General features: G+C 35.1%; 2 protein-coding genes across 4 annotated transcripts; both read right to left on the bottom strand.

Moving 5' to 3' along the window:
• Positions 1 to 4,302: 4,302 nt before the first annotated feature.
• LOC132204434 (uncharacterized) lies at positions 4,303 to 8,436 on the bottom strand. Of its 3 annotated transcripts, none has more exons than XM_059632933.1 (25): positions 8,310 to 8,436; positions 8,219 to 8,249; positions 8,027 to 8,157; positions 7,803 to 7,967; positions 7,407 to 7,739; positions 7,305 to 7,352; positions 7,185 to 7,218; positions 7,068 to 7,132; positions 6,917 to 7,013; positions 6,634 to 6,863; positions 6,517 to 6,582; positions 6,411 to 6,459; positions 6,283 to 6,359; positions 6,123 to 6,237; positions 5,834 to 6,066; positions 5,699 to 5,777; positions 5,593 to 5,642; positions 5,509 to 5,544; positions 5,319 to 5,439; positions 5,157 to 5,269; positions 5,033 to 5,101; positions 4,940 to 4,976; positions 4,786 to 4,880; positions 4,625 to 4,727; positions 4,303 to 4,393 (listed from the first exon to the last, which is right to left on the bottom strand). In XM_059632933.1, exons 1-25 carry the CDS (start codon positions 8,379 to 8,381, stop codon positions 4,389 to 4,391), a joined length of 2,454 nt encoding a protein of 817 aa, XP_059488916.1. In that variant the 5' UTR covers positions 8,382 to 8,436; the 3' UTR covers positions 4,303 to 4,388. The 3 variants fall into 3 exon arrangements, with proteins under 3 accessions (XP_059488916.1, XP_059488914.1, XP_059488915.1); XM_059632931.1 differs by having other exon boundaries at positions 4,306 to 4,581; XM_059632932.1 differs by having other exon boundaries at positions 4,393 to 4,565.
• A 417-nt stretch (positions 8,437 to 8,853) lies between these two features.
• Positions 8,854 to 12,101, bottom strand: LOC132204314 (myrosinase 1). The gene is made up of 10 exons (XM_059632760.1): positions 11,891 to 12,101; positions 11,539 to 11,672; positions 11,330 to 11,467; positions 10,770 to 11,076; positions 10,259 to 10,353; positions 10,057 to 10,204; positions 9,858 to 10,006; positions 9,667 to 9,804; positions 9,216 to 9,322; positions 8,854 to 9,153 (listed from the first exon to the last, which is right to left on the bottom strand). The coding sequence occupies exons 1-10, from the start codon at positions 12,042 to 12,044 to the stop codon at positions 9,009 to 9,011; spliced, it is 1,515 nt and encodes a 504-aa protein (XP_059488743.1). The 5' UTR covers positions 12,045 to 12,101; the 3' UTR covers positions 8,854 to 9,008.
• Positions 12,102 to 12,258: the final 157 nt, after the last annotated feature.

The raw sequence follows: 12,258 nt of genomic DNA, 5'->3' as shown, positions 1-12,258 counted from the left end.
CGAGAGTCAGAGTAAATTTTATAAGCTGTTATAGGGAAGACCAATATATCAAATATACCCGAAATTTTTATAAATAAAATTGCACTACAATTTCTTTTCAAGATATAATATTAAAAAAATTAATATATTATAATTTCTTTCATTAATATCGATTGAAAAGATGTTGATGACAATTAATTTCTGTATTAAATTTCATTTGATAAATAACTTTTATTTAATTTCCTGCAAATTTTTTAAAAATCTATTTATAAATTTAATTTTTCTTTTTTATATATTTTACAAAAAAAAATGCTTCTAAGAAGTGAATTTTCTAACGCATAATTTAATTAATTTAATCAAGTGCTCATTCTGGTTATTTTGAAATTAAATTTTATTAAAAATTAAAAATATTTTTAAATCGAATCAATTTAATTATTTCTGTAGCCAAGTTGACAACTAGTTTTTTTATCTACTTAATTTTAACTGTAATTTGTTGACAATAATTTGCAAAAATTATCCAATTTTATTTGATATTTTCTCTAATAAAATTAATTTTTGGCAGTCCTGTTCTTCCCTCGGCTCTAAAGTCGAAAACGACATATCCACCTACACAACCGCAGCAGCAACTTTGATCTTATCCAGGGGTAATGATGATGCAGCCTTGGCATGACCATTCGCTCGCCCTCTCAGGGGGTTGTTAATTGCAATTCGCTTAGCCCCATCAATAAAAGCATCGGAACAAAGAAGGGGTGACAGCGCGTGCAATTATTAATCGACCGTCTCTATTTTTTCCCTCTCTTGCGAGACGATATGCATGGAAATGACCATACTTGAGATAATGAATTATTCTCTTTCGTATCGTCTCGCGGGGGGTGCGATGGTAAATAATGGAAAAATTCGAAATAACACGGGCCCCTAATGGCATATTGAGCAGATTCGGCGTCCGGCTGCGCTTGATCGGCGATAAGGACAGCAAAGCGCGCACCTCGTTTTTCCACGGAATCAATTTCACAATGGGCAAAATAGCGGCGCATATAATCGGCACCGCACGCCAACCTTTTATATATTTCAGATATTATTATTCCCTCTTTTCCTGCACTTGCTGCACGAAACGTCGGAAAATATATATGACCGATTTGTTTCTGGAAATTCTCTCATTCATATAATTCTCTCCGAAGTATATATTTGTCACAAAATCACACTTCCTCATTGTCTTTTCGGAAATGAACCTCTACAAATTTCCCAATCAAGTTTCTTTATTTCATGAGTGTCCTCGTGGAAGTATTTTTTTTAAATAGACAAAAAATTCATTGCTGCGGTTATAGATACAAAATTAAAAATATAAAACTCTTTTGTAAAATAATTAAAATTTCAAAGGTGACAATATCATTTAAAATTAATTTGTGTACGAATTAAAAGATTTTAGACGTTTTTAGTGTTTCCTGCTGTGCTGGTTGCTTTGATAAGATTAAAGAATATATTATAAATAAAGCCACGATTTTTATAGCACTTTCAAATTTTATCTTTTAAAATTCCTTTTCAAGATTTTTTTTATTTCAATAATCAAAACCTGACGTTTTAAATAAAATCTGTTAAAATCTCAACGTTGTCGCGATTTCAATAATTAAATTGATAAATGAATTAGACTTATATTTTAGTTATAACTGCATCCATTTATTTTAAGTTCACTAAAATCAATCACAGCGTCAAGGACAAGGATCAAGCCTGTTTGATCTTTTCGGTTTATCTGGTGACCACTGCGTGAAAAGTTCTCTGGCCAATTGACATTTTGAACTCTCTCTGTTCGGACGCTATGGGAACCGCACACTCGCAGACCTCGATTCCTTACCAAATTAAGCCGCGGCACTTATCGCGTTATATTATAATTGTCTGCGAATTTGATTAATACTCGTTACGATTCGTGAATAAGCACGTGGGAATTCTTTAAGCGCGCTTCTATCCACGTGTTCTTTCAATAAACCGCAACGGATGTACTTCTCAAATTAGAAGATTAAAAACTGTTTTAAATTTAACAGTTTCCAGCTCGCCAAGAAAGTTATTTTATTTTTTATTGAAATATTATTTTATTTCTTATTTTAAAATGAGAATGGGTGATTTTTGTTGAAAATATTTTTGAATGTATACTTTGGATAATAAAAGAGATTATTGGGCGAAACAGACGCCAAGAAAATTGGTTTCAGTTAAAGATGAAATTTAAATTTTGAAAATAGGGATAAATCTCAATCTAAAAAGGGCCTTATTATAGTAAATTCAGCTATTTTTTGGACCAATAGGTTTTCCCTTTGTATAAAATTTAATTTAAAATTTTCATTATAAGCCGATTTATTGGTACACAATTAATTAATTTCTCACGTGTATCAAATTATGATCTGATATAAATACTTGAGAATTTAAAAAAAATATTTTAATTTCTTGAAATGTTTTCACACATTTTTTTAAGCTTGGAAATTATACAATTGTCTCGGTTGGCGGAAGAGGCAATAAAATTGCACTGCGGTACATTTATCAGCGAGCATCTGGCATTTCAAGACTTACGCTAATAACAACAACACGGAGTGTGGCGACGGCGGATTAAACGCAAGGGGAAACAAAGGCGGTAATAAACGAAACACAACCCTCGGCTCCGGCATTAATTCATTTATGCATAACTGGCATACGTCTGGATCTAAATTATCCTAATTAAAAATTATTTTTCTCCATCTGCGAAGGCAATCTTTTTATCCGCGGAGCAGAGGCGAACAGGTAATCGCCCCATTAGCGCTAATACTTCGTCTTCCTCGCTCGAATAATTTGTTTCTCCACCACACCCTAGCTTGGTGTATGCGTGTTGCTCTTAAGATCACTTTTGCATTTATACACGAGATAAATGGCCAGCGGGCGGGGGAGGCTCGCTCAAAACCACCGACTCACTTCCCATTTTTTGGACGTTGAATTATGACGTGGTGAGAGCGACTGACAATAATTATATGAGAAGAATATTTTTCTTTATATATCACAAAACCGAACGCGGGATCACGCGTTCATTGATTTATGACGCACTGACCCATTTTCCCTTCAATCATCTCACATTTTTGTTATAATCATGTCAAATTTAGTCTGTTTTTGTCGATTTTTCCTCCCGGCTTAAAATAAAATTAAGGTCTCAACTTCCTTTATTGAGGATTTTTTTAAAAAGTAATTTAAACATTTTGTTGCAACATTCACAAGGGTAATTAAAAACAGGTTTGATGCTGCGTTCACGGATCTCAGAATAATCAAAGTTCTAGATTTAAGGGCATTTTAAGAAGTTTCGCTGAGTTGCATTTGAAGAAAACTTAAAAACAAAACTGTATCATGAAAATGAAGAAAATCGAGCTTGCGTCGTTGTAAAAAACTGTTTTTATTCACAAACAAAACGACTCTACCAGTTTCGGTCACGGTCTGCGGCCCTATTTTATGTGCAAGAAAATCACGAAAAACAGCAAAATTGAAAAAAAAACACGACATTATAACATAAAAATTATAAATATTAAAACTGACAAATTCAAGTACCAACCAATTTCATGAGCAAAGATGCTGCTCGCTTAGTAATACAAGAATGAGCTGGCTGTATCATGCAGAATTAATAAAGTTGCTTATCTTCACCATTAAAGCCGAATTTTATTTCATCAAAAAATTAACACCTCAAGTGCCAAAAGAACAACTACAACAACCAAAATCACCCTCTGATAGAAATAAAAAAAGAATTTCTCGATTGCCTTGACGCACAAACACCATTAAAAGAATAATATTTCAAACTTGATTTTTTTTTCAAAGTCTTTAAATTTCTTTTATATTAAAAACGTTAAAAACAACTTTTTTACGATTCAAAATTCTCTCTTTTTCATGTCAAAAATTTAGTCTTTTTGTATTTTTATTTCTCTCCGCTTAAAATGAAGATCTCAAAACTTCTTTTAAAACGGATATTTTGAATAATTTAATTATTTTGTTGTAACATTCACCTTATGGGCACTTAAAATTGGTCGACTGCAATTAATCTTTGAATTATCAGGGCATCAAACCAGTGTTGTCGGACAAACAGATTTTCCTGTTGGCTATAGTCAGAAAGTTCAAGCCAAGCTCTTGACCCGCGCGTTCCGTAAAATATGGAAGCATCCTTAACATTTAGGTTGCCAAAGGTGGCATTAACCATCATAATATAAAAAAACTACAAAGAATTTTATAAATTTTTTTTTTAGTAAACACATACAGGCAATTTGTTTAAATATATAATTTAGGAAATATTCAGGAATATTGTGGGTTTAAAAAAATCATTACTTGGTATTTCAGATTAAAAAATTTATATTTCCTCGCAAATGAACACCTCCTTTACGTAAGGCCAGATAAGTTGAAACAGTGGCGTGGGTCCGTTAAGCTGCGAAAAAACGTTGATTGGTCCAGCCGAGTTCAAAAAATCTGGGTGAACATCAAGACTGTAATTGTAATTTTTTGGGATAAATTCCGTTTGGGTGTAACAATCGTAACTGAAACCACTCGTCACGTCAATAATGACAGTGTTGAGCATGGTGTAGAAATTGTTGGCATAGCTACTGGATATTGCCACTTAAAATATATTTAATCAAATGAATTTAAATCCAAGACATACCCGCTGGCTTCATACAACTTGAAGCTTTTATGAAATTCTGAGCAGACAACAGTCGCATTCCGCGTTCACAGCAGAATGTGGCAGCACCAAAATTATTGTAAGCCTGCGACCAAAAAATTTATTGCTTCAAATTGATTTATATTTTTTTATGTTCAGCTTACGCGACCACCGGTATAAAAAATGAGATAATTTTTTGTATCGTTGCATCTGCATGTCCAATATCGGCCGTCGCCATTAAAAGAGCACGTGGATGCAACTAAATTTATTAAAAAATTAACTAATATTTTTTTAAATATTTAATAAAAAATAGCTTACCTGGATTTATTGCATCTGTTTTGTTCTTTTCTGCCACCTGAATTATAATCTGTTATAAAAAGGTTTTGTAACACATTAAACGTAATTTCTCACGTTGATAGTGCATAGGGGATCAACGCCGTAATTTGCGCAACCGTATGCCTTGGAAATCATTTGATCACTCTGAAATTAGTGCAAGAAAAATTAAAATATGTAAAATATTATTTTTGTGACAAACGTCTTTCGGGATTTGATTGTCCAGATCTTTGATGATTTGATCAAATACTTCGGGCGCCTTGTCCCTGGCACACTTGGCTAACTGATACGCCTTGTCGCACTCGTCCATTCCGTCTAAAATTTAAATATTTTTAGTTTTCAATCAATAATATTATAAATTTACAAGTCTTGTTGTTGCACTCGTCCACGATGGCCATATTTTTTATCAATTCGTCCATGTTCGAAAGGGCAAGTGTTTCAAGAATCGCAAACACCTCGCTTTCCACAAATTTTCCACCAACCAGCTTTAAAATTTAAAATAAAAAATTATTAATTAATTTTCAATGAAATATAAGTAGTTGTTAATTATATACCAGACCTACAGCGTCGCCAACACATTGAACAAAGCACTGTAAATTTTATACTTAAGTAATTTTTAATTTAAAAAAAAATAGTACTTTCATGCGCAGATCAAGATTCGTCGCATTCCGAAGCAAGTCAATCTCAACTGTGCTCAGGTGTAATATAAAAATTATAATTTTACTTTATTTATTTTAATTTTACCTTCCGTAACACTGTAAATAACCGCGCATTCATCTATTATCGCCTGCTTGCCACTCTTTGTCTGCGGATTGCGTCGTTTCTAATTTAAATCATATAATTATTTTTATAAATGTTTTTAATTGTTTCGTGGAAAACCTCGCAAATATATCTGAATTTCTTGCTGTTTCCGTCATAATCGGCAAGTAGAACCTGACGCTTTTCACGCCACATGTGGACGGCCACGTGATTTTCCTTTCCTCCTGCATTGTCTGGTTGTCCAGGCAGCCACTTTGTCTCATTGCGGAACACCCGTTTGGCCGAACAGTAGCCAAAAATTGACTCGCAGCCCTCGTCCGAACCAGAAGTCCACAATGTTAAATTTTGTTCCTCTAATTGATAGTAAAATTAATTAAATTAATTTAGCACGCAAATTGATTTTCTTTGCCTTGATTCATTTCAATGGAGAAGCCGATACTGGCCAAAGCGTCGTACTTATGCTGACCATCTAAACTCAACAGCGACATGCCCAAAGCACAGCAAGCTTTTGTCGCTTCCAAATACTACAAAAATGTTAAGTCCATTCCGGAAATTATAAAAAAAATTACTGTTTTTGTATCGTTTGGGAAACTGAAGAGGTAGTGGCGAAGTTTGTTAGAGAACCATCGGCCGTGCAGAGTGTGGTCTAAAATTTATTTTAACGAGATCGTTACACAAAAACTACATTTGGAAGTACTTTTTAAAACTGAAGAGTTATCCTTGGCCGAAACGGTAAATAATTGAGGCTGAAATTTTCGTTTACAAAGTAAATAATCTGTCTGAAATTGATTTAAATTAAGCACATCTTTCTGGCAGGTGAAATTCGGACAAACAGGACTGGTACACTTTGGAGACTTGGTTGGAGGGCCCTGAAAAGTTACAGTGAAAAAAATGATATATCAAATTTCTCAGGTTCAAACTTGGCAAGCAAATATCAATCGGTCCGAACACCGCCTATCGCCAATGGAAATGGTGCCGTTGGTTTTATTAATGCGCATCTGGACGCAGTTCTGGTCAATGGCTGAGTTGATTAAAGGCAGGTCCACTTGCAAGGACACGGAGCCGTTTGCAAAGCACCACCCAGTGGTTCCGCTCACCAGGTCCTTCCTTCCTCCCGTCCAGTAATTCATGTTGAACCTCCAGCTTTTTGCTTCAGAAAGAAATAATGGAATTTTGTCAAATTAAAATTTATTTTTATTCAACCTTGGAGTTTCATGCACTCGAGTTTTTCTTTGCTCTCAAAGACAAACGGCTGCATGTTCAGACTGAGGCACTTATCCGTGTTTTGGTGCCAAGTTCCCTAAAAGTTAAGCTTTTGAATAAAAATAAAAAAAAAATCCAAAAAATTAGAGACCAGCGACCTTCCAAGCAACAGGGTTTGGCCGCACGCGTCCAACCAGAATCCATGCAGGTCAGGATCTACAGATAATTTATTATTATTATTAATAGAACATGTTGCATTTAAACTAACTCGTGAGTGCTCCATTAGTTGAAAATAGGGACCTCTATTTTAATATAAGAAGAATGTATGAAATATAATAAAATGCTAATATAGCGATTGTATATAAAACGAAAAAGAGCGAATTCGTACGTTAACAGCGGCGTTTGTTTCCGCTTTGCATTTTCCGACCAGCAATGGCTGAAAAAAAATAATGTAAAATGGAGAGATTTTTAAATAGAACGCGTGACGCACGTCAATGGTTGTTGTAGTTGTCATTTTGGTTGACGTAGTGGAAGCTTTCGTGGTTGATGTTGAAGTTACCGGCGCGGTTGTTGTCGTTACGGGCAAAGAAGTTGCAGATTCTGAAGAGTCCAGCGTTTTAATAGTTTGGGTGCTCGTCTGCAATACAGAAGAAGTGGTTCTCGTCTCAGAAAGGGTTGCTGTTGTTGTACTTGGGGAAGCGGATGTTGTTGAAGTTGTGGCTGATGAAGATGTTTCGGTTGTGGCCAAATCGACGGTCGCCAAGATTGTTGATGAAATTAATTCATTTATTTCTGATGTTGATGAATAAGCATCTGTTGCTATCTTAATCAAAATTAAGCTGCGATGTTTCAAACTTATTATATAATATAATCTGTTTAAATTCACCTCATCACCATTGGAGTTAGAAATTTGCACGTCACTTACATCTGTAGAGGCTGAGGATATTGACAAACCAGAATTTTCAGTGTAAAGTTCTGTATCCGTGGAAATTATTTCTCTCGAAGTTTTCAATATTTCAGTTCTTCCAATCAATGAATAGTTTCTATTGATCTACAAATTCAAATTTTTATTTTTTAAGTTGTGTGAATTATTTTATTGGAATAACCTACCTCAGTGGCAAGTTTGGAGTGACTTTTGGATGGACCACCGGGACTTAGACATTTTTTTAAGCCACAACACTTAATTATTTGCACGTGATTTTTGGAAATTTTAACTTTTGTAGAGAGAGCAGGTCGTCTTCCTAACAATTAACAGAAAACTTTATACAATGACCCTCAAATGAATCATTTCAAATATCCAACCACTACGTTTCTTATTTCCATTTAATGCATCCTGTGATTGGTAAATAATTTGTAACTAAATTAATTATGAAACTCAATGAAAAAGTCTTACGATTTCTTGATGAACTTGAGCAACGACAAAAAGGAACAGCAATAGTTTTGCTTCAAGAGGCATTACGGCCATTAAAAGCGCTGAACTGAATTTTAACAAAGTCGAAATTTGTGTGTTGCGAGTTATTCGTCGTTTTCCTCTGAGTGACGCACGAGAGCAAAAAAAAATTTTGAAAACAGCGGTTGCATCCGCAGCGAAAAAATGAAATGAAATAGTGGCGCGGTGGTCGAATATGAGACAATTTTATAAAATATGTAGCATCAGATTTGGTTAATTGTTTCAAGCAAAAGGGGATAAAAAGTAAGTTAAATTCTGAATCTCTGAATTTCGAATTAATTATCATAGTTCCAGATGTCAAATTGCATTTGAAATTTTGAAGCATAAATTTGTTTACCTAATTGTAAAAAAAAAATTTCCCTATTGCCTTGACGCACATATATAAATAAGAAAGAATACTCAAACTCATGAATTGTAAATTTCTTATAAATTAAAAAAGACTTAATTTTCAAAATTTTTATCTACCATTTATTATTGCTACCAATTATCCAATCAATAGAAATTCATATTTTATTTCCCTTCCTTTTATTTGCTGTTTTTGGTGTCTTGTTTGAAGCAAAATAGAACAAAGTTTAGGCATCAGAAATTTTCCAAAACCAAGTTGAATTACTTTTAATTTTTATTTACAAGACCTTTTAGATTTTACAAGTCGTTCTTGTCCTCGTTCTTGGGCGGTGCGGGGAAGCCGTTGTCGGCGATGATTTGCTTATAGAGCGCCGCCGACGACTTTGGCGTTCTCGGCCTCGCCGGGTCGCTAAAATCGACGTAGTGCAAACCAAAACGTTGCCTGCGAAAACAAAACGCCATTGTTTGATCTGAAAATAGAGCAAACAGAAGGAAAAAACGCACGTGTAGCCAGCCGCCCACTCGAAGTTGTCAATCACGCTCCACGCCGTGTAACCAATGACGTTGCAGCCGTCGAGCTTAATTGCTTTCAGCATCTCGTTAATGTAGCTCTTGAATAATTAACAATTTTAGTACACGTGCTCACAATAAAACACTTAATCTCTTTTATAAATGAATAAAAAATAAAATTGAAACATTAGTATTTATCATTTTAATAATGCTATACTGGAATTAATTTAAATTATTTCAAATTTATTAAGAAAATCAGTTATATTAAAAATTACTTTCAATTTATCCATATCTGTGTTGATAATTTTTTTTTAAATATAGTTTTTGAGCAAATAATTGTTTTGATAAACAAAAAAATTAGAAAATTTTTGAAAGTCATTAAATTTCTGATATTTTTAATATAATTTTTATAATCAATTTCGGATTTTAATATTTATTAAATTACTCTGTAATAGTCGACGCGGCCAACATCATCGATGGTTCCTGGAAAATCAGCATAGCCATTTTCCGTAATGAAAATCGGAATGTCTCCGTACTCGTTTTTCACCCAGTTCAGCAATTTCCGGAAGCCCCACGGAACCACCTGAAAAAGACCACAAAAATAATTTCGCAAAAAGATCCCAAACTAATTTCAACCCTAAGCCAATCTGCCGAAGATTCGGGCCACGTTTCATTGAAACTGGGGAAAACTTCTGCGTCCGTGGCGTAACTCGGCGCGAAAGGATAAACCGCGTACTCGGCCAGGTTGGTCGTGTAGTGATTCAAGCCGAAATAGTCAAACGTGCCTATTGTGAAATTTTTCATGCGAAACTTTTCATTTATTGTGAAATCAAACCGCGAACGTAGGCCACTTCTTCGGGCGTGAACTCGGACAGGCGAGACTGCGGAAATCCTTCTTCGGCGCTGTGTCGAGCGACGTATTCCTTCATGATCGGCGGGTAGTCGCCGTCGACGCTGTACACAGGGTGGGCAAACCAACCCAACTATTAATTAGAAAAAAAAAATAGATTAAATAAATAATAATTTTGGAGCAAAACCTTAAACTGCATTCCTCTTTCGGCGGCGTCAATGTCTGCCTGAGTTTGGGTTTTCGGCTCCAACCAACTGCTGTCCATGGTGTACCCAATTTTGCCTAAAAATTGAGGATTAAAAGGGTTGAAAACTTTTCAGAAAATCAAAATTTATAAAAATTGAGATTAGGATACAACTTAAATTTGCTTTCTAGCGTTTTCTAGGAAATTAATTTATTAGCACAAAAATTAGACGGAATTGCTTTTCAAAAAATTTGATGTCATGAAAATTTCTAACGCTTTTAAATAAATTAAATTTTTGAAAGTTAAACTGTTTATTAAAGATCTGAAAACATCAGAAATTCCAAATTATTTTATAATATCCAAGTTCCTAATTATTATGTTAATTTTTGTGTTATTCGTCGCAAAATTTTTGTTTACCAATAATGCCAAAATGGATTGCAATCTAGGGACGCAAGAAAATCGTTAAATATTTCGAACATGTTTTTAAATCTTTTGATAGTAAAGTTTCTTCTACCTCCTTGCGAATTCCTGTACTTCTCGTCATAGATGCGCCAACCTCTGGCGTGCGACAACAGCAGGTGGTGTCCGGCCTGGTAGTCCAAAATGCCCGACTGGTTGAGTCCGGGCGCGTAGTCACCCCAGCCGTGACCCTGGACAGCCTGCACCCACGGTTCGTTGACCGTGTACCAGGTCTTGACGCGGTCACCGAAGAGGAGAAAGGCCAAGTCGGCGTACTCGGCAAATCGTTCGACCACTGTCCGGTTCAGCCAGCCGCCCACGTCTTGCAGACCTTGCGGCAAATCCCAGTGGTACAAGGTCACCTGAATTTTAAATCAAAATTTGTATTTTCTTTCACTATAAAACAATTATTTAGTTTTTTGTAGAAAAATTATTCAATTTTAATTAACTGAAGAAAAAAAATTGGATATAAAACAATTATTTTCATATTTTTTAAAATTTTCTCAATATAACTGTTGCTTTCCCTTTCAGTTAATTTTGTTTTCGACCAGAGAGAAATGAAATTTCATATTTTTTTATTATAATTTAAGCAATTTTCTCATTGGGTTGGCTTACAGTGGGTTCGATGTTGTTGGCGAGCAATTCGTTGATCACGCCATTGTAATAATCGACCCCTGGCTCGCTGAACCCGTCGCGAAGGTCCCCGGTCGGAATGAGTCTAGACCAAGAGAAAGAAAACCGGTAGAAATTCACCTGTGCGGGCAGGCGATCGTTTTACAATTAATAAAATAACGCCTCGGGCTGTCGAAAATCGAGCGACTCACGCCGAGGTTTTTGAGCAAAGCCACGTCCTCTCTGAAAAAGTTGTAAGAGTCGCACGCGACGTCACCCGTGCTGCCGTCGGCCACATGGGGCTCATCCGAGTGCACAAAAGTGTCCCATATGCTCTCACCTTTACCTGAAAATGTAAAAAAAAATTATTTAAAAAAATTACTTTTGTTAAGTTTGAAGATATTTTTATTTTGCTAAAACAGCTGAAGAGGAACAGAAATTTTTTTACAAATGAATTCTCTAACAATAAAAAATTTGCGGTCTTAAAAAAAGACCGTCGTCAAAATTCTATAAATTTTAAAATATGTGCTTCATGTAAGTAAAAGTTCTATTATTTTAAAATACCACTTATATTCCACGCTCCCTCGATTTGGTACGCTGATGTTGCGGCTCCCCATTTGAAACCGGCTGGAAACGTGTCGTAGAGAAACTCATCACTCTGGCAGCTGCAAAGCGCCACCAGAATTGAAAACACCAAAATCCGGAGTGCGCTCGTCATTACGCGGGTCAACTTTTGCTTCTCATGAGATTTCTTACACAAATCGAGTGGAGCAAAACACTCCTCCGGTTTATAATCTTATCTGAACTCTGTGGGTATAGGGCAAAGTGGTTTGTACCGAAATGAGATAATTGATAATATTTTGTTTCTATAACATCGATATAAACCATTTTTTATGAAATAAGTTCAACAAAATTATTATTATTCTTGCTTA

Source organism: Neocloeon triangulifer, unplaced genomic scaffold, assembly GCF_031216515.1.
Source record: "Neocloeon triangulifer isolate White Clay Creek 2 clone unplaced genomic scaffold, ASM3121651v1 ptg000022l, whole genome shotgun sequence".
Lineage (NCBI taxonomy): Eukaryota > Metazoa > Arthropoda > Insecta > Ephemeroptera > Baetidae > Neocloeon > Neocloeon triangulifer.
Note: the sequence above shows the minus strand (reverse complement) of the source record. Positions and strands in the feature narration are given on the sequence as shown.

Excerpts from the sequence above, each read along its gene's own strand:
- LOC132204434 (XM_059632931.1), bottom strand. The coding sequence starts at position 8,381 with ATGGCCGTAATGCCTCTTGAAGCAAAACTATTGCTGTTCCTTTTTGTC. Across the intron at positions 8,250-8,309 it reads CTCAAGTTCATCAAGAAATC|GATGCATTAAATGGAAATAA; the intron begins GTAAGACTTTTT and ends TACCAATCACAG. Across the intron at positions 6,067-6,122 it reads CTCCATTGAAATGAATCAAG|AGGAACAAAATTTAACATTG; the intron begins GCAAAGAAAATC and ends ACTATCAATTAG.
- LOC132204314 (XM_059632760.1), bottom strand. The coding sequence starts at position 12,044 with ATGACGAGCGCACTCCGGATTTTGGTGTTTTCAATTCTGGTGGCGCTT. Across the intron at positions 10,007-10,056 it reads AGAAGTGGCCTACGTTCGCG|GCACGTTTGACTATTTCGGC; the intron begins GTTTGATTTCAC and ends ATTTCACAATAG. Across the intron at positions 9,805-9,857 it reads CTTCGGCAGATTGGCTTAGG|GTGGTTCCGTGGGGCTTCCG; the intron begins GTTGAAATTAGT and ends GGTCTTTTTCAG.